We start from the raw sequence: 20,909 nt of genomic DNA, 5'->3' as shown, positions 1-20,909 counted from the left end.
CGGATGCGACATCGCAGGCACTCGTGGGCCGAAATATTATGCACAATCTGGGCTGCATACAGCTGCTCGTGGCACAAAGTCAATGGGTATATTAGGAGGCTTTCGCTTTTAGATAGAGCTGGATAGACAATGGAGATATTCCCATACTATAGAAATGACGTCATTGGTGGGGGTCAACATAAGCTTCGATTAAGCTATTTTGATCATCCTCTTCAATCTACTTCACGATGATGCTGTGTAAACCCTACACCACTGAGCTATAATGATCAAATTCACATGATGGCTCTGCTTATGGTTGATCTGAAAAAATCGTAGTCATTAATTTGACATCATGACTGGTGTGTTTGTCCAGGCCTTCCTGTGCAAACATTCCCAAAACAGATCCATGGATATCTCGAGTAGAATACTGCCGTTTGAACAGTATATCCATGGATACCGTGATTTTTGATCATGACGTCGCAGCATCCGTAGAACACTACTCAGTACCTACTGTGTGCCATGGACGCTGTTGTCCACCTTGGTTTGACCAACCTGGAGGCAGGGTATGAATGAGATGACCACTGGGCCTAACCAGACAGACTGCGCCTCAAAAACAAAATATCGGTAAGAGTCTGATCATCATACGTTCAAAACCAGGCTGCGGCGAGGTTTGCTTAGATAGCTTCGGTATGCGGGCATCGTGGGAGTCGTAGACATGTAGATCCGTTGAACTTTGCAATCCGAAACATTGTGTTTTTGATAGTAGACGAAATAAATGAAACTGTGAACTTCAAGATCAAACCCGAATACGCATTAGTCTTGACTATTCCGTACATCGGCCGATGATGTATGTGATGTATGGGCAAGCTCCGCCACTTCACCGCCTGCGGCAACAAGCCATCCCCACGCTTCTCGTCCTCAGCCTCACCCTCTCTTCTGCCCGATCTAAGTTCTTACTTTCCCTATCACATCTGGCGTGTCTTCGCGTCTTCGCCGTCGATACCCGATTATTCACCCTTTAACCCCTCACGGCACGCGTGGTCCGCGGCGAAGTTCTTTCGAGGCGTGACTTGTGGCGCCTCAACCCATCCTCAGGTTAAATCTTGGGTGTGTGACCCTGAGAATACTTGCAACATATGGGATGGTTACTGATAGATCAGTTAGGGCACTTAGCCGTGGTTGTTTCGCCTGCTCGTTGAATCGTTCGACTCCAACCTCGTCGTCATAAAGATGTCTGTCGCGATGCCACCGGTTCCCCACAAGGACGACCTTGATTCAACGTGAGTTGATAGCATATCTCGATGGTCACGACATGGTCTTTCGGCGGATGCTGACTTGGCGATAGATGGTCATTCCTCGAGGATGGAATTCAAAGCGTCATGCTCAACCTTGACGGTGGTATTGATATGAAGGCTGTATGTCAAAGAAGCAGAACCTCGCACATCTATCTGCGTTCCCTTTTTCAAATAACAAGCGCTGACTGTCTATCGTTCTCTAGTATATGGGTCTCTACACGTGTGTTCAACATTCCCTTTTCCCTGGCTGACTGAAACCCCGCTCATCATTCGATTTTAGCGCCGTCCATAATTTCTGCACATCACAAAAAGCCGTTTCCAGTGGTCAAGGATTGCAACAAGGGCAACGAGGGGGTGTGTATTCTACCCTATCCATCGATTCTTCGACTCATCAACGTGGACTAACTGTTGCCGAAGCCCACCTCCTGGGCGAGGAACTTTACAAATTACTCGGCGAATACCTTTCACGCCATCTCAGCGACGTTTTCGATCAATCACAGACCCACACCGAGGAAGGCCTACTTGGATTTTACATTCGCGAATGGGAACGCTACACGACCGCTGCCAAATATGTGAACCACATCTTTAAGTACCTCAACCGTCACTGGGTCAAGCGCGAGATCGACGAGGGCAAAAAGAACGTTTATGATGTCTACACCTTGCACCTCGTCAAATGGAAGGATGACTTCTTTGAAAACGTGCATGAAAAGGTCATGGACGCCGTTCTCAGCTTGATCGAGAAGCAAAGGAACGGAGAAACTATTGAACAGTCCCAGATTAAGTCCATCGTCGACTCCTTTGTGTCCTTGGGTCTGGACGAAAACGACAGCTCCAAGTCAACCCTGGATGTTTACCGCCATTACTTCCAATCGCCGTTCATCGCTTCCACCAAGGTCTATTACGAGAATGAGTCGCGGCAGTTTGTTGCCGAAAACAGCGTGGTGGAATACATGAAGAAGGCAGAGGCTCGCCTGGATGAGGAGAAGGCCCGCGTTGGTTTGTACCTGCACCCCGATGTCACCAAGATTCTCACAGATACCTGTTTGGCTGTGCTGGTCACTGGTCACTCCACTTTGCTTCGCGATGAGTTCCAGGTCTTACTTGACAACGAACGACAGGAGGACCTTGCGCGTATGTATCGCCTTCTGTCGCGTATCAAGGATGGTCTGGATCCCCTGCGTACCACATTCGAGAACCATGTTAGACGGGCTGGTCTGGCCGCCGTTGAGAAGGTTGCTTCGGACGGCGAGAACTTCGAGCCCAAGTTGTACGTTGATGCTCTCCTGCAGGTTCACACGCGGTATCAGAACCTTGTCGATGATGCGTTCAACGGCGAGTCCGAGTTTGTGCGGTCATTAGACAATGCCTGTCGCGAGTTCGTCAACCGTAACCGTATTTGCAAGGCCAGCTCTTCTAAGTCGCCTGAGTTACTGGCCAAGTACACCGATTCACTGCTCAAGAAGGGCTCAAAGTCCGCCGAGGAGTCAGAACTGGAGGAAATGCTGGTACAGATTATGACTGTCTTCAAGTATATTGAGGACAAGGACGTTTTCCAAAAGTTCTACTCCAAAAACCTGGCGAAGCGCTTGGTACACGTCAGTTCTGTTTCTGATGACGCCGAAACAAGCATGATCAGCAAGCTGAAGGAGGCTTGTGGATTTGAATACACCAACAAGCTCCAGCGCATGTTCCAAGACATGCAAATCTCTAAAGATCTGAACAACAACTACAAGGACTGGCAGGACAAGGTACTTGACGATGACGACCGCAAGCGACTGGCCGATGCTCACTTCCAAATTCTGGGAACTGGTTTCTGGCCCCTCAATGCCCCCACTACTCCTTTCCTTGCGCCGCCCGAAATCGTCAAGACTGCCGAACGGTTCTCGAAGTTCTACTTTGACAAGCACAGCGGCCGCAAGCTCACATGGCTGTGGCAGCTCTGCAAGGGAGAAATCAAGGCCAACTACATTAAAAATGCCAAGGTGCCTTACACCTTCCAGGTGTCAACATACCAAATGGGAATTCTGCTGCTTTTCAATGAGGCCGACACTCTTTCTTACACCGAGATTGAGAAGGCCACTACGTTGACCAGTGAAATCCTGGACCCTAACCTTAGCATCTTGCTCAAGGCAAAGGTCCTCATCGCCAGCCCTGAAGGCGCCAAGCCCGAGCCTTCGACCTCATTCACCCTGAACTACAACTTCAAGAACAAGAAGGTCAAGGTCAACCTCAACATTCAGATCAAGTCTGAACAGAAGGTCGAGGCAGACGATACACACAAAACGATAGAAGAGGATCGGAAGCTTCTGCTCCAGGTAAGTTCTTATCAACCTCTTCGCACAATCCTTTGTTCCTAACATTGCCCTAGTCTGCCATTGTCCGTATCATGAAGTCGCGCAAGAAGATGAAGCACGTCCAGCTTGTGCAGGAAGTCATCCAGCAAGTCAAATCGCGTTTCCCGCCCAAGATCCCCGATATTAAAAAGAACATCGAAGCACTCATGGAGAAGGATTACATCGAGCGCATGGATGGCGACGAGATCTCTTACATTGCATAATCAACATGATAATCTTCCTCTCCTCCATCCTTCAACACTTGCTACTTTCTCTTCCGGACCATATGCTACACTTGACATTATCCTCTCGCACATCGGCGACCTGCCGCATCCATCTCGCCTTCCATTGCCACCAGTGTAGGTTAGGAAATACAAAGAGGATTCGGCCTCTCGATGGAGGATTGAATGTTTTCCACACCAATAGCTGGTGAGATGAAGTTCGGAGAGAATAAAACCTTTTTTTCATTGTGTCGGTGATTTATCTTATGTTTTCTTCATAGCGCTGAGACGACAAACCAATGATGACCCACATGCCTTTGCTCTATGTACTTTCATTTCTCTTCTTGATATTATTATTAAATCCCAATGATCATAAACTTGCTCTCTGAATCTAGTGTCATGTTGTCCCAATGTTTGAGGACCAGCCTTGCGCTAACAAGCCCATAAGATTCAGCTCTCAATAATAGGTGGGATATAATGGTTGCCATCTGAACCTGCGCGAGTTCATGGCATAGTTTAAGCCGTGCAAACTACACTGTGGTAAGATCGTTCATCTAAGAAGCTGAAACAGTGCCCAACTTGATCTTTCAAATTATTTTCTTATGAACACAGTGTACCCCTCATGCAAGAAAGACTTGTGTAGTATGTCCAACAAAAGAAGTCTCCCGGGGGTGAATGTCATGCGTGGCAGACCGCAAACTAGCGACCCCACGCAAAGCCAGGACAGACTTCGGCCCCAAGTTCGTACCAGACGAGCTTCACCGGGCTGTATGTTCGTCTTTGACGGGAAGCGCCGTGATCAATTCTTCGGGGTCTACATGACCAGGAGCAACATTTTCCTTCATCCTGTCGTCTCCCAAGCTCAAACCCAGACCTTCGTTCGGCGTCAAGGCAACGGAGGCGAACCCATCTGCATCGACAGTCTCCTGGTAACTCTTTCCCGCTGGAAGGCCGGGACCTTTCTCCAGACTTGGCTTTGTCTCATCTTCGTAGGCTGGGAAGCCTTGCGACAGAGGGGATTTGGGATAGGGAACGTCTTGGGAATCGGAGGTAGCAACATCATCGCGGCGCTGGAACTCGCCGCTCTCGCGACGTAGGAGAATATTGCTCCATCTCTTTCTGCGACTGCCACTGCGGCTGAGACCTCCCTCTGCAACTGAAGCGACAGGAGAAGCGTCGCGTTCAGTGCGGAGCTGAAGCGAGCGGCGACGACCACGATCTGACTCTGCGGTTTCGGTGACGACGGTGAGCACCGGGGTGGATGGTGATGTAATTCCTTTGGGGCTAGAGGTGGGATTGGCGGTGGGATTGGTGTTGATACTCGGATTTGGCGAGGTACCGCGCTTGTCTTGCCATTCGCGGCGCTTTTCGCTGGCCCATGAGCCCCACGAGCTGAAGTATGCGCCTGCTTTTTGGCTTGCTGCGGCGACGGAAGCTTGAGCTTGGGTCATATCGACGGAAGGCCGGGCACGGGCTTCGTTAGGATCCTCGGAGGGGGTTGGTGAAAGAGGGGTGTCCTTGTCTATGGAAGGGCGCTGGGATTGGGCGATTGCTTTTTCTTCGTTGCGTTTGCGTTGCGCTTCACGCATCGTCTCAATATCAGACCAGAAGCTGTTGAATGCAGCGCTCACTTTTTTCTGACCGGTTGAAAAGTGACGGCCGAGAGCCTCGCGACTTTCGCGTACCCGTTCGTCCAGGTGTAGATCTGCGACTTGCTGCGATATGCGCCTTTGGACGTCCTCCATGGTCAGGCCACCTGCGTTTGGGTGTCGTGGCTCGGTGATGGAGAATAGCAGCGCGTCTGAAGTGAGGCGCGAGAATAGCGCGTAATTAGAGGTTGCTTGCCATTGTGTCAGGAACTCTGTGTTGAAATCGATGGCCGGGTCTCCTTCGATATTAAAGTTCTGCAATTGGGCCTTGCTGCGAGTTGGAGAGTCTCCGTTGTTAACTGAAGAGAGCTCCTCGTGGTATTTCATGGAGGATAACAACGCCAGCAGGTACTCTTCAAACTGTAGACGAATGAACTCTTCTGAGCCCATGAAGCCGAGGGTCTTCGGCTGGGAAGGGTGATCCTCGTCCCAGGTATCATTGACGATTTGCGTGAGCAGGTCGATCCAGCGCCTGTCGGCCGCAGATAGGGCTAGGGCATTTCGGAGAGAAGGATTGTTGATAACGATGCTGTCTTCATCGAGGTTGATTAGGATGTCGCTATAGCGATCTTTTTGCTGGAGGAGCAGTGAGTTGGTTGACCCAACAACATAGGATTTTGTCCCATCATCGGCCAGCAGATCCAGCAGCTGGAGAGGTGTGTAAGGACCAAACATGCTTCCTTTTCCGAATATTTGTAGTGGGAGGCCCATGTATGCCAACAAGGAGCCTCGATCACTCGTCTTCAGGGAAGTTGGCTTCTCAACTATTTGAGAGTATGTATCAAAAGCAGGATCCGCACAGTCTTGTAGACTGTTGATAAGACCGGGTATTAAAGATATAAGTGAGAATTGAATCATGCACAGACGTTCACATCGTGTCCCGAAGAAAAGCATCTTGGGCTGCAACAGCAGTGCCTTGAAAAGAACCAATGTCTGGGATTTAAACTCATGAACCATCTCCCGAAGCGAAAGGCCTTCAAAATTCAGCGGGGATCCAAAACGATCGTAGCGGTTCGTCTTCTTACCCAAGTTCTGATCTGTTGGGCCATCGTCATTGAGTAGAGAAATTACCAAGCCCTCTCTGAATTTCTGCATTTCCAATCAATATACACTCTGCATACCGCTATGGAAGACACATACCTTTAAGATATCGATATCAGAGAAGTCACTGGAATCAAAGATGCCACGTCAGCTGCTATCGATCACGGAAATTGTTTCCAGTACGCAACTCGTGCAAAGTGACTATACACCTCAGAGAAGTAGGGTACCACATACCGTTGCGCAAACCATGCTGATGTCACCACAGACAGCTTCTCGCGCAGCTGGCCCACACGCTGCGGAGTATCCGTGACAACCACGACAGCTTTCTGTACCGTTGATCGTGTGACCTCGGCCGAGCGAGTGATGAGTAGGCTCGCGTCGAGTTGGCGGGAGCAGGCTATACCGAAGAGAGAAGTTGCAGGGATGGTGGAAGTCTCCTTTCTGCAAAGCGTGAAGTACGAAAATTCCTCGGTCGACCTACAATCCAACGCGTTAGATTGTCTGGCGCAAAGTGGCTCTCACTCCGGTGCAGGGTGCGCTCGATGGTAATGAGACACTGCAACGGAATGAGCATTTGGGAAATAGTATCTCCTACAAGTGTGCTCCGTCAGATAGGGCCATGAAAGGTAGCAAAGACCAATCATTCTCAATTGCTGGGTCGGTTCCTTCGTCGGCAATGCAATGCTCTATCTCGGGTCCTCTGTGGGGGCATGTCTCAGTCAGCTAAGTTCGTATATTGGCAATGTCTCCATTTCTGCTCCACGCATATGAAGGCTTGGACACGGGGATGTCTGGCTCACCGTGCATGGTGGAAATCTATGACCAAGACGATTGGGTCTTGCTTATGTTGAGCAGCCATCGCGCCGGATCATGCGACGAGTACGAGTTGGAATTTGATTTGATCCGGTGAGTTCGTGCAATGAAGTGGTTCAAGGAGTGATATGCGACAGAACTGAGGTGGGCTCCTCTGAAACCTCGACGTTTCCCATGAAGATCGTCGCAAACAGGGGAAAGTCGCTGATATGGTTATCGCGCGTGTTGTGAGTGGCCGAGGCACGGGCGGTGAACCGTGCCCCGCCAATCTATGAGCGCATAACATAACTTGTTTCTTCTCGTGACACTCGACAGTGTCTACACATCTACTCCGTATATAGTAAACAAGATGAATGGGGGGTATGCCAGAAGCTTGTAGGGAGGTGGCCGGAACATTTCGAATTATTAAAGGTCAGGTATGAGATTTCCCATCACGCAACTAAATCAGATCCCCCCATATGATTTCTCCTAATCACCAACCAGTTCTGACGACGCCGGAAAAGCTATGGACAATGGTTTCCACAAAGACAAAAAAAGAACAGAATAGAATGAGAAAAAAAAAAAAACAGAAATGAAATTAGAGACACGGTAGACTTGCGAATCTCGCGGGACCATTGGACAGAAATAGGGCCAGACTCTGCACAAGACTGGAATCCAAGGACCGCAGAGCATACCTTTCAGTTATGAACCACGTCAAGTAATCATGCGAAGGCCTGACCAGCATCGCCTTGAACTGCACCCTGCACCAGAGCCTCACCAGCCTCGTTGCCCTGCTCGATATTGTGGAAGTCCAAAATCTCGGAATACCTAATTATAATTAGTCAATCGAACCTCAAGGACGGCATGGAACAATCACGTACATCATAATCTTCCAGGTGTCCACTGGCAGATCGGCATCGTTGAAAGACCAATCGAACTTTTCTTGTGCGACAGGCTCGTCGGTCGGGTCGTGGTAGGGTGCCAGGTATTCATGCGCTAATGCGTCGGTGGCTTGGATTCGCTGCTTCGGGTTGAAGACCAGCATTCGCTCGAGCAGGTCAACCGCTATAGAACTGTTAGCTTACGGATTCTTAGGTTCCAATCAACCCAGTGATCACATACCGTCGGCATCAGCGTTTTTGAATTTATTCGCGAGGGGCTGGCGCTCGCGCTGAGGAAGGGACTTGACAAATCGGAGAGTCTGTGTAGTACATTAGCGAATTTGAGCTTGCCAATCAATGGGCAATATCGACTCACGTTCTCGCTGCAGATGGTCTGGATCACATCATCTGGGGGAGTACCCAGGAGCTCGGTAATGATCGAGAACTGGTTGACATGGTCCTTTCCGGGGAAAAGTGGCTTTCCCTCCAGCATTTCGGCGAAAATGCAGCCCGCGCTCCAGATATCGACCTCGACGTCATACTTCTGCCAGGTGAGCATGATCTCGGGGGCACGGTAGTATCGTGTTGAGACATATCCAGTCATTTGCGGATCCTGGATGCGAGCAAGACCGAAATCGCAGATTTTCAAGTCGCAGTTTTCGTTAATGAGAATGTTGCTAGGCTTCAGATCCCGGTGAACGACACCGGCAGAGTGAACATATTTCAAACCACGCTATCAAATGGTGAGCTTGTGGCGGCCAATCTTGTTCTCGGACTTACCAGAATTTGGTATAAAAAGTACTGAATGAATTGCTTTTCGAGGGGTCGCGAGGTAAGAAGTCGGTGGAGATCGGTGCCCAAAAGTTCGGTGACGAAATAGCTGTGGTCGTGAGTTGATATTCGCCCCACCAAAAATAGAAAGGGAACTTACATGTCTTCCAACGGCGAGATGAAAATATCACTCAAGCTGATAATCTACGCTGCGTCAGTAAAGAAATCCGGGTCGCTCTTTTTTTGGGAAAATGAAGACGGACGTTCTCATGGCGAAGATGCTTAAGCAACTTCAGCTCGCGGTAGGTTCGCTTGGACAAGACGGGGGTACTGAAGGGCTTCATGATTTTCTTGACAGCGACTGGTTGCGCTGTCAATTGGTCCTTCGCAGAACTATTTGATAGCCTAGTCAGTGTTGCCTCTCTTGAAACGTCGCTCTCGTGCGACACAGGTCGCCACATACCAGACCAGCCCAAAGGCACCCATTCCAACCGGTTGGAGCTCCGTGTACCTAGAAACATGGATATCAGCAGGATGTCCTCGTCTTCAAAACTTGAAAATTCCCAAAAGCAGGAAGGCAGAAGGCATTGCGCACCGGCTGGTGATCTCGAAGGTGGTGCCAAAGATCTGGGCACGCACGAATTCCGCCATGATGGAGAAGTGTCGCGAAAGAATGGAAACGAAGGTCTAGAAAGATGAAGCCAAAAGTTGATCGAGAAAGGGGGGGTCCGCGAAGAAAGTGTGTTGGCAGCAGGTGTGGGGAAGGGACTGAAAAGCACAGAAAACAAGGCCCACGAACGTCATCGACCGCCCGCCAGGTTTTAATGGGCTGACTCAGCGGTCTTCTTTCAACCTTACTTTTATCTTTACTTCGTATGCACTACAGATGCATCTTATTTAACTGTTATGATACTTTATTCTTGAGAATCCCCTTCTGATTCTCTTCTCTACCCTCATCTGACCAGATTGCCGTATGTTTGCCGAGTGTGCGAAATTTCCACTCTCTCCGCCACCACGCGGCCTGGCCAGGCCCTGGTCTATAACCGACTCGACTACAAATAAGGAACTAGTCGAGAACCAAGACCGTTGTCAAATTCATGTTGACTTCTCACATACAAAGCTCAACCTGGCACTTTTCTAAACCTAAATATCAAGCACAACCTTGAAAGCTTTAATTTCAGCTTATCCGAGGTTGTTTTGTCCGTGTCCATTATATATCCCCCGTACCTTGAAGATGGCATGCATTTGATGCGATCAAGATCGTGACTATGCGACCTGATGCGCTCATAGGTCCGGCTCCGGCTTCCGTATCGTTGCTCATGCCTGCACGAGGTGATCAACTGTTCGGTCTAGACCAGGGTGTATTTCTCTCTAGTCTATCAGATGCACGATTCATTAGGCCGTGCTACATTCTCACTAGGCCCGGATCCGTGACGTAGCATTATCAGCCTGGGATATTTGCAATCATGTGAAGTGACCATACAGCCTTTCCAACGGGTATAGGTATCTTGTAGAGTTGCATGGGATAGGACTTTCCTCCAAGTACCGCAGATATCTACTCGGCACCCCAGCCCTGGGTAGGCTGTCGGGCTCATTGGGTCCGATGCGGATCTGGCGGCTGAGACATATGAAACAAGGCCGACCGCGCTACTGCGACCATGCAACAAAGACCTTGGAATCAGTTGGATTTGACTGGACAGGAGTGCCTTTCCCGTCAAACTCTAGAGATACCCTTTGTGGTCTCAAGAACGGATTGGGTAGGAGAGTCTAAGTTGCTGCATACAAGATGTCCCTATTGTTTCCATGACCTTAAAATAACCTTGGAACAACCGTTCCACAACCCTCTTTGTCTGCAGGGCTAAACAGATGCAAAATCAAATATTATCTACCATGCTACTCCGTACAGGCTAAATATATCGAAAATCAGCGAGAATTGAGGGCCAAGACTCGGGGCAAAGCGATTTTGCGTCACTCTCCACTTTTGCGGGTGCGAATAGTACGGAGTACAGGGCTCCTAGATGAGAAGATTGAAACTGATGGTGGGATACAATCCATCTGAGAGTTGAATATTTTGATGCTTCAAGGTAAAGTTACAAATGAACCTAAAGGTGAGAGAGGTAGGGAGAACGGAGTACGGAGCATAGGGGAGATTGGCTATGAAATACAATATGAGAGATTTCCACAGATACCCCACGAAGGAACGGAGTTGAACCCTTTGCGACAAAAGGTGTCACTTTCTTTTTCCTATTAGGCTCAGGCATTCTCCAGTATGCCCAGACGAGAGGAAGACTAGAGGGCGAAGCCAAAAAGCCAAAAAAAGAAAGTCCGGGTTAAAAGGGTTAATTACCGAGAGCGTACGGAGTACACGTTTCTTACGGCTCGCTCCAGTCTGGCATCTCCACTCCCCCAGCATGACGATGGTCGCACTGACACTGACATTTCTTTAAACCTCCTCTCTTCATTGTGATCCTCCCAACCTACTCCTGGGCTCTGTCGCCGTAGTTGTACTATTTGTACACGGACCGCCTTCACCCGCTACACCCGAACTCTCTCAACTCTCCTTCCGAACTCGCTCGTCGCAATCCCTCCACCTCTCAACTCTCGCTCCAGCTCTCAACCCACCTTCGCCGACTTTTTCCGTTATCCTTCCCGCGCCTGTCTCATCTGTCGCTACCGCTTCACCCTCGAGTCGCGCGGATCCTCGCCTCGCCCCCGGTGTCGGTGCCTGTCTCTCCGTGTGTGGCGTCGATAGCCGCAACCCCCAAACCCACCCCCACAGCTCTTCCTGTCAGCAATAATTCCTGCGCGATTGATGAGTCGACCCTTACTGGTCTGAGACATTCACCATGGGGTCCTGTTTCAGCTCAGAGTCCGCCGGGGATGCAGATCAGAAGAAGCGAAGCCAAATGATCGACCGCAAGCTAGAAGAAGATTCCAGGCGACTTCGGAGAGAGTGCAAGATTCTTCTCCTAGGTATGACTTTGCTGTAGAACTTAACTTGACCTGGCTAACCTTAAGTTCAGGATCCGGAGAAAGCGGCAAGTCCACAATTGTGAAGCAGATGAAGATCATTCATCAAAATGGCTACACGATGGAAGAACTGGCGCTTTACAGATTGACCGTGTACAAAAACCTTTTGGATTGCGCAAAAGCTCTGATCGGAGCATACCACCATTTCCAACTCGAACCGTCCAGCCAAAAGGTCAAGGATTACATCTCATTCATCGAAGACTACAACGTGGACCCCGACCCTAATACTACGCTTGATACCAAAATTGGAGAAGCGATCACATATCTCTGGAACGACCCTTGTACTTCCACCGTCCTCGAGCACCAGAATGAGTTCTACCTCATGGACTCCGCACCATAGTACGCCCCCACTTTGTGTGTCCCACTCCACCGCCAAATACTGACAGTCTCCAGTTTCTTCGAAGAAGCGAAACGAATAACGGCAGCCGACTATATCCCCGATGTTTCTGACGTACTGCGCGCAAGAACGAAGACAACCGGTATCTATGAGACACGATTCACCATGGGGCAATTAAGTATACAGTACGTGGAAGCTCATCCGTTTTTGTTAAGACATATCTAACCGACCGCAGCATGTTTGATGTGGGCGGCCAGCGGAGCGAACGCAAGAAGTGGATTCACTGTTTCGAAAACGTGACATCCATCATCTTCTGCGTTGCGCTCAGTGAATACGATCAAGTATTGCTAGAAGAAAGCAATCAGGTATGTGTCGTCCAACGCGCGTATAGTATCAGGCTGACTTTGCAGAACCGAATGATGGAAAGTTTAGTGCTCTTCGACTCGGTGGTCAATTCGCGTTGGTTCATGCGGACCAGTATCATCCTCTTCCTGAACAAAGTCGATTTGTTCCGCTTGAAACTGCCTCGATCTCCCTTGAGCAATTACTTCCCAGACTACTCGGGCGGCAACGATGTAAATCGTGCTGCCAAGTATCTTCTCTGGCGGTTCAACCAGGTGAACCGCGCACACCTGAACCTATATCCACAGTGAGCTCTCCTCTGTATTGTTATGATCGCAAACCTCTTACTGATATTCCCCCTCAGCCTCACCCAAGCGACAGATACCACGAATATCCGTCTTGTTTTTGCAGCAGTCAAAGAGACGATCCTGCAAAACGCCCTCAAAGATTCGGGTATCCTCTAATCACCCCCAGGTGCCCAATCTAGTCATTTGAGAGCGACTCTGTCCCCTCCGAACAACCTTACGACCAAACACCGTTCCTCTTCTCAACGTCGCCCTTTCTCGATATACTCCCCTGGAGACAGCCTTCACAGTCTCCCACGATCAATCATACCCCTTTTCCCAATGTTTTTTTTCCTCTTTGCTTTTGACCAGCTGCAGGAGTTGATGGCGCTTTCTGGCTGATTTCCCAGGCGCTGGTTTTGAGGGCATCCCCCGCCTGGCTTTCAAGGTGGTTTTTCTACTCGTGGATCTATCTGCTTTTAAAAAACCGTAGCATATCCAGTCTCTCATGCTACTGTTTCCGTTCCATGCATTTCTTTTCCCCTCGTGATTAACCTTTGAACCATTGTATTGCCGAATTCGGACGGTCACAGGCCGACAAAAATCCCAGTCTCGGACTTGGATCTGCATCTGGAATTGTCCATCCAAGTCAGACTTCCTGCACATGACCCCGTCGGGGCGTATCGACAGCCGACTTTTCGTTATTTTCTTTCTTTGTTTCCCGTGTTTAATTTTGCTTGTTTTCCAGCCTTTTTCCATGCATACCGTGGCGGTTTTCCATTTTCCCGATATCTATTTTCCTTTTCTTTTCGAAGTTTACATTTTTCACCTCTTATGGTCCTCTCTCCTTTCCCTTATGTTGCTTTTCTCTCTGGAATTGGAATTCCACCAGATCTTGTCTGCGATATTACAAGAATTAGTGGGCTTTGACCGCAAGACCGGGTAAAGACTCGGATCGTTGCTGGCGTGGTTAAAGGTGTGATTATTGGATATATATGAGGTGGCGTAGATTCAGGATAACTGACGCCTTCTTTGCTGCATGTTCTCTGTGCTGTGAGCTTGGCTAGCCTTGATATATCAATCCACTCTATTCGAGTCTTGAGTCGTCGCCTTACCCTGGATATGGCTCGTTTGTATGCAGTTTTAAGACGGTTGCTCCCACTTTGGGACCGGTGCCTTCGTTTGGGTAATACGGACCGATTCTGAGTGACAGTGACAGTACGGAGTAAGTGACTGGAACAAAAGAACCCGACATGTCGTTTGTGATGCATAAGAGCCAGGTAGGTACGGAGTATCGCCGAGCCTTCACGTTGGATAGATCTGAACATCTTTGGTATATGTGAGATTTATGTTCTAGTTATGAACGGAGCAGAGACAGAAAGCTAAAATACCTGGCCTTGAGGTATCTCGAAACATGCCGACTAGGTAGTGAAGTGGGAAGAGCGCGCTGGCGGTCTGACATCGCAGACAAGACGACGGGGGTGCTCAGTGCTCAGCGGGATCGGGGAGCTACGCAGGCTCCTAGGACTACCGGAATAGGAAAGAGATGCTGTTCATGCGAGAGGTGTAGGAAATTGCTAAACTAGGGGATCGCGAGCATAAGATGCCAGAACTAACCACAGTGGCGCACCTGGGAGGTGGCGCGGTTCCCCCACTACAGTAGGTTTTTCTGTCGAGTTATAGAAGTGTTTGCGTCAGTATTTCCCGAGTGGAGAGCGGTCCACGCCAGACGGTCCACGGCCCCGGGGGTGGGTCTGCTTCTATGTACCTTATCTTATCTACCATCTATCGGGCACTCTCAAGGTCTCCAGGGCTCGATGGCTTTTTCTCTTTGTACTGATCCCACTCATTGATGACTTGTCCACGAGGATCTTGCTCTACCTAGCTGGCCTACAGGTTGCTCTGCTCTGAAACAGCCTCTTTACTCCTTCCACCATCACAACCACCGGGATTGACATTAGTGAATGAAGGAGCCTACTAGTCGTGACGACAGTGTGATACTCATTGAATCATATGGAGATACCAGCACAGAGGCGCTCGGTATGACAGAAGACGGAAGTGAATTCTCATGAGATGAGAAAATCATACCAATGTCCGGATCGCGGGGCACGCTAGATCACGGGGTAGGTAGGTCCACAGGTAGTAGCTGATAAGCAGGGCTCATAAGCTGCGATCGAACGCTGTGAATTCCAAGGTCGGTTTTCGAGAAAGTGCTCCGTTCCAGGAACAATATCCATGGATTGAGTCCAGCTTCACAAGCACTGTGCGATAAAGCGCTAGGTACCATGCTAAATATAGACCATTTTATCAGAGACTGATACGATTGAGATTGAGCATGTTGTTTCCGGACCTGAAAAGAATAATAATTATGGGAATTCCAAAGTAAATGGCAGAAACGTATGACTAGTTATAATCCTTCCCAGGTTCTGAAGCAATATACTTGGAATACGTCACGGCTGATATGACCCCGACCACGCCTTGCAAGGAACCTCTTAGAGCAACCTTGCCCAGGTAGAATACAAATTGTCTCCCAAGCTTAAGACCCGAGCACCAACACATGTCAATATCCTCAAATTCTTCTGGAAGTCAAGCCATCAGAGTGAGCTGTCGCTCAACTAAAACGAAAGCACTATGCACCCCACCCGTCAAACAGCCACCCACATCACCACAACGCATGTCCACGATCGCATTCTACTAACCCCGCAGTTTGAACTATATCACTCGGGCGGATGATGCCAAGTCCATCAATATACTGCAGCAGAGCCCGAGTTACCTGCTAGTATAGCTCGAACGAAGAAAGAAAGAATCTACACCCCGCAGGCCAGAACCCCTCCGACCTTGACGCGTCCCCAAAGGCACGGCTTGGCCCCGTACCTCTCCCGCAGAACCAAACCCTAACCTTCAAACCAGCTGAAACCAATCCGAGTCCGCGCATGGCGTTAACGGTAGCTTCAGCAAGTGCACTGGGCCTGAATTTGCGGGGTACAGAGGCTCTGTGTCCGCTTTTCCCGCTAGAATAATTATATAGGACCCTCAAATGGCGCACCAGCCCACCTTCACTGGCTGCTGCTGACCGAGTACGGGGACTGGAGTTTGGCGGCTTGCGATCGTGAATGGTGATGAGATTCTGATTTGAACCTTGGTGGAAAGACGCTGGTTCGGACTACGCTTGGCGATCGGCAGGGCGACAACTCACCTTTCAAAATGGAAGTATGGATGGAGACCAGGGAACAAGGATCCAGTTGCTGGAGAGAGCTGGCTGGGAACCGCTTCCCGCTGTAGCCGGAGCAGGTGTTTAGCGCATAACCGAGAGTCGTAATAGGGAGAGTGATGGGGGTACCGGGTGCATCCGCAGGTGGCATGATGTCTCAAGAAACAGGTAAATAACCAAAAAAAAGAAAAAAAAAGAGGCGAGGCAGAGAGAGTATGGAGTGCAGAGTGCAGCTGCAGCAAATCACGAAGATCGTCAGGTGCACGGACAGCTCGGACCGTTGGAGATCGAAGACCCGCTGGAGCTCTTTGTATGAGCAGTCTATACTCCCTCGAACCAAGGAAACGGCTACTCTGATAAGGGACAAGGGGAGGAGAATAGACCCTGGAAAATGGTGTGACTGAACAGAAACAGAACTAAAAAAAGAGGTGTGTCACCACTTCTTGTCATGACTGCATGTACTTTCCCCTCTTTCTCTGTTTAAGTACTTCCCCTTCCCTGCGACTACATTTTCTCTTCGATTAATCTTCTCTTTAACATATCCTTACTGGCACTTCTGTAACCATGTCGACTGGAACTGCCCCAGTCACCGTACCGGTCAACGAGCCTCGTCGCGAGAGGAGACCTTCCGTCGGAGCTCCAATTGCTGACCTACAGGGTCCTGTCGGCCCGGGTTTCAGTCGTCCCAAGCACAAACGTACCGCCACCGGACTGGGTCCTGCCGAGATCAAGAATGTCGAGGCTACCATTCCGGAGCCCCTCCGCGAGGCGTAAGTGTGCTTCCTTGATGGTGTACAATAGATCGCAGCTAACCATTGCTACCGTATAGCTGGCGAAAGCACGTATGTTAAACAAAACCTAGGTCTTGAAGGCTGCTAACAAGATCTGTGATTTAGTCGGCCAACGAGTTCACGAATAAAGAGGAATTCGAGGTGAGTGCTACTATACCCCATACACAACCGTGGTTCGGCTCAACTGACCCTTTCTCTAGACCGAATTAGTCCGTCACATCGAAACGACTCTGGCTCGCTCGTTGTATAATTGCGATGAATTGTGAGTATCTCATATTTTGTTTAAATCATGGACCTAATTGACATTTTACCAGGGCGGCGTATTCAGGCACAGCCCTTGCCTTCCGAGACCGGTTGATTATTGAGTGGAACAGGACCCAGCAGCGCCAGACATTCACCGATCAGAAGCGTGTATATTGTATGTATCAACTGTGGTCGGAGACCTCGGGAAAGATGATTGCTGACTGAGATCTCAGACCTATCTCTAGAGTTCCTCATGGGACGTGCTCTTGACAATGCTATGCTTAATGTCGGCATGAAGGATGCTGCTCGCGGTGAGTCCGATTACACTTAGTAACACAGACCCTCGCTGATACCCGACTAGAGGGCCTCAAGGATCTAGGTTTCCGCATTGAAGATGTCATCAACCAAGAGCATGATGCCGCATTGGGTAACGGTGGCCTCGGTCGCCTGGCGGCATGCTTCTTGGATAGTATGGCGACGCTTAACTATCCAGCATGGGGATACGGACTGCGTTACCGCTACGGTATCTTCAAGCAAGAGATCGTTAACGGATACCAAGTGGAGATTCCAGACTACTGGCTTGACAACAACCCTTGGGAATTCCCTCGACATGAGATCACTGTCGACATTCAATTCTATGGCAACGTGAAGAAATACCAAGATGAGAACGGCAAGATAATACACTCATGGGAAGATGGCGAGGTGGTTCAAGCCACCGCCTATGACGTCCCAATTCCTGGATATGGCACGAAAACTACCAACAACCTTCGCTTGTGGTCTAGCAAAGCTAGCAGTGGAGAGTTCGACTTCCAGAAGTTCAACGCGGGAGACTACGAGAGCGCCGTAGCAGACCAGCAGAACGCCGAGACTATCTCGGCCGTCCTCTACCCGAACGACAACCTCGAGCGAGGCAAAGAGCTTCGCCTGAAGCAACAGTACTTCTGGTGTGCTGCCTCGTTGTTCGACATTGTGCGTCGTTTCAAGAAGACCAAGCGCGCTTGGAATGAGTTCCCCGAGCAGATTGCTATTCAACTCAATGACACACACCCAACCCTGGCAATTGTTGAGCTACAGCGAATCCTCATCGACAAGGAGGGCCTTGAGTGGGATGAGGCATGGAGCATCGTGACCAAGACCTTTAGTTATACCAACCACACAGTCCTCCCCGAGGCGCTGGAGAAATGGTCTGTTCCTCTGCTTCAGAACTTGCTTCCGCGTCACTTGCAAATCATTTACGAGATAAACTTGTTCTTCTTGCAATCTGTCGAGAAGCGATTCCCCAAGGATCGGGACATCCTGTCCCGTGTCTCCATCATCGAAGAGTCGCACCCGAAGATGGTTCGCATGGCATACCTTGCCATCATTGGATCTCACAAGGTCAACGGAGTGGCTGAGTTGCACTCTGATCTACTCAAGACTACTCTCTTCAAAGACTTCGTGGAGATCTACGGACCCGACCGCTTCATGAACGTGACTAATGGTATCACACCCCGGCGCTGGCTTCACCAGGCCAACCCTCGGCTGTCTGCATTGATCGCAGAGAAGCTTGGCGGGTACGACTTCCTGAAGGACCTTACTCTCCTGGATCAGATTGAAGCCTTTGTGGATGACAAGGCGTTCCGCGAAGAGTGGTCCCTCATCAAGCGCGAGAACAAACTCCGTCTTGCCAAGCACATTAAGAGCACTACTGGATTTGACGTCAACCCCAATGCACTTTTCGACGTGCAGGTCAAGCGAATTCATGAGTACAAGCGTCAGCAACTCAACATCTTCGGAGTCATTCATCGCTACCTCAGCATTAAGGCTATGTCCGACGAGGAGAAGAAGAAGTTGGTACCTCGTGTCTCCATCTTCGGTGGCAAGGCCGCACCGGGATACTGGATGGCGAAGACAATTATCCACCTCATCAACAAGGTGGCCGAGGTTGTGAACAAAGACCCCGAGGTCGGCGATCTCTTGAAGGTGATCTTCATCGAAGACTACAACGTCAGCAAGGCAGAGATCATCTGTCCCGCCTCGGATATCAGCGAACACATCTCCACTGCCGGAACCGAAGGTAGCGGTACCAGTAACATGAAGTTCGTCCTGAACGGCGGTTTGATCATCGGCACCTGCGATGGAGCAAATGTAAGGCCCCCATACAAGTTGCCCAGACCCAATTGCTAACCTCAATACCCTAGATCGAGATCACCCGTGAAATCGGCGAGCAGAACATCTTCCTCTTCGGCAACCTCTCCGAAGACGTCGAGGATCTCCGCCATCGTCACTTCTACGGCGACTTCAAGCTCGACCCACAGCTAGAGCGCGTCTTCGACGCCATCAAGAGCGACACTTTCGGCGACAAAGGTGACTTCTCCGCTTTGACAGCCTCTATCGAAGAGCACGGTGACTACTACCTTGTCTCGGATGATTTCAACTCCTACATCACCACGCAGGATATGGTCGATGAGGCTTTCCAAAACCAAGAGGAGTGGTTGGCTAAGTCTATTACCTCTGTTGCGCGCATGGGCTTCTTCTCCATGGATCGCGTTACCAATGAGTATGCTGATAGTATCTGGAATGTTGAGCCTTTGCCTGTGAGGGATTAAGTATAGTGCATGGCCTCTAATTTTCATTGATCATTTCCTTGCGTTCGTTTAGGCTCTAGTTTGCAGAATATCATTACATCATTATCATCGGTACATCTGTGGTTTAGTAGAATTGGAAGTCAGTATGTGTCCGTGGCATACGGCAGTAGGTAGTTCTCATCGTGCACTTTCGGTTTTGCTGTTTTCAAAATTTGCGATTCTGCCCTTCCAAGGTTTTCTATTATTTACGTAGCAATGAGTAAAATCCAAAGTTCGCGTTGGGTATTCGCTCCTGCCGTATGTACTCTGGAGGGTCAAGTGACAGATGAACAGGCCTGATCTCCTTCCCTCTCTCCCCCTCTCTCTTCTCTTCTTTCCCCAATCCATTTTTTACACTGCAATCTGAACCATACTATTTCCCAGCAATTTCTGCTTCCTCACGAAATCGAGATCGTCTTTATCCTGCAGGTTCTTGACGTTTGATAATGGGTCCGCCGACAGGACTTTACACCCGATTGAGATCCTGTGCTGCATCTTGATTCTTGATCTGACCAGTGTTCCTGGCTACTAGTCTATGCCGAGCAGAGTCAAATCCAAAACCTACTTGCAGCCAGGAGACAAATTGTCGAACTTCTTGAATTCCATGCTATCACCTGGGAAGCTGGCTCAAAACGAAGTGTCAGTGCAGGTGGAAGATAACGCTTGCGACGGTGTTGAAACAAGCTCAACACACTTGGCCCTCGGTTAGAGAAAGCTCTCTGCTCACATTTACCTGAGATCGCCATATCTCTCTATCCTCAAGCCGCCAATGTCGGCTACGATATCTGAACACAAAACTCATACATACATGGAGCAAACATCAAGTCAGATGCGGAGGTGGCAGCAGACCGATTCCCTCTTGAGAGCTCGGAGTACAAGTCATTCAAAATCCTATATGGAATGACTGCAGGGAAATTTCAAGGTATAGGTACAGTGCCGTCTAGTTTATTTGGTTTAAGCAGAGATACTAACATATTCCAGGACAAGTCGACTGGCCAAAGTCCAAAATTGTCCTTGAAACACTTGCTGGAACACTATTCAACCGTCCCACCACAGCATTGAAGTCAGCCTTGACTAGAATTCGCGGTACCTTGTTCCATTGC

At 49.5% G+C, this 20,909-nt stretch overlaps 5 protein-coding genes across 5 annotated transcripts; 3 read left to right on the top strand and 2 right to left on the bottom strand.

Annotated features, from left to right (window-relative positions):
- Window positions 1-1,209: 1,209 nt before the first annotated feature.
- On the top strand, window positions 1,210-3,831 carry culA (cullin culA; the record flags this gene model as incomplete). The annotated part of the gene is made up of 6 exons (XM_056955534.1): window positions 1,210-1,259; window positions 1,325-1,394; window positions 1,478-1,494; window positions 1,555-1,628; window positions 1,692-3,589; window positions 3,643-3,831. The coding sequence occupies 6 exons, from the start codon at window positions 1,210-1,212 to the stop codon at window positions 3,829-3,831; spliced, it is 2,298 nt and encodes a 765-aa protein (XP_056809868.1).
- Window positions 3,832-4,586: 755 nt separating this feature from the next.
- On the bottom strand, window positions 4,587-7,377 carry N7506_006240 (uncharacterized protein; the record flags this gene model as incomplete). The annotated part of the gene is made up of 5 exons (XM_056955533.1): window positions 4,587-6,566; window positions 6,618-6,645; window positions 6,753-6,995; window positions 7,114-7,218; window positions 7,319-7,377. 5 exons carry the CDS (start codon window positions 7,375-7,377, stop codon window positions 4,587-4,589), a joined length of 2,415 nt encoding a protein of 804 aa, XP_056809867.1.
- Window positions 7,378-8,032: 655 nt separating this feature from the next.
- sakA (mitogen-activated protein kinase HOG1) lies at window positions 8,033-9,613 on the bottom strand (the record flags this gene model as incomplete). The annotated part of the gene is made up of 9 exons (XM_056955532.1): window positions 8,033-8,138; window positions 8,192-8,375; window positions 8,433-8,511; window positions 8,568-8,924; window positions 8,972-9,071; window positions 9,123-9,166; window positions 9,226-9,355; window positions 9,426-9,473; window positions 9,558-9,613. The coding sequence occupies 9 exons, from the start codon at window positions 9,611-9,613 to the stop codon at window positions 8,033-8,035; spliced, it is 1,104 nt and encodes a 367-aa protein (XP_056809866.1).
- Window positions 9,614-11,808: 2,195 nt separating this feature from the next.
- Window positions 11,809-13,135, top strand: gpaB (guanine nucleotide-binding protein subunit alpha gpaB; the record flags this gene model as incomplete). Its single annotated transcript, XM_056955531.1, has 6 exons — window positions 11,809-11,935; window positions 11,986-12,331; window positions 12,386-12,514; window positions 12,565-12,694; window positions 12,740-12,978; window positions 13,036-13,135. 6 exons carry the CDS (start codon window positions 11,809-11,811, stop codon window positions 13,133-13,135), a joined length of 1,071 nt encoding a protein of 356 aa, XP_056809865.1.
- A 3,595-nt stretch (window positions 13,136-16,730) lies between these two features.
- On the top strand, window positions 16,731-19,788 carry glpV (glycogen phosphorylase; the record flags this gene model as incomplete). Its single annotated transcript, XM_056955530.1, has 8 exons — window positions 16,731-16,936; window positions 16,996-17,008; window positions 17,063-17,098; window positions 17,158-17,219; window positions 17,272-17,375; window positions 17,434-17,511; window positions 17,562-19,327; window positions 19,381-19,788. The coding sequence occupies 8 exons, from the start codon at window positions 16,731-16,733 to the stop codon at window positions 19,786-19,788; spliced, it is 2,673 nt and encodes an 890-aa protein (XP_056809864.1).
- Window positions 19,789-20,909: the final 1,121 nt, after the last annotated feature.

Source organism: Penicillium brevicompactum (assembly GCF_028827555.1).
Source record: "Penicillium brevicompactum strain IBT 35665 chromosome Unknown utg000005l_segment0_segment0, whole genome shotgun sequence".
NCBI lineage: Eukaryota > Fungi > Ascomycota > Eurotiomycetes > Eurotiales > Aspergillaceae > Penicillium > Penicillium brevicompactum.
Note: the sequence above shows the minus strand (reverse complement) of the source record. Positions and strands in the feature narration are given on the sequence as shown.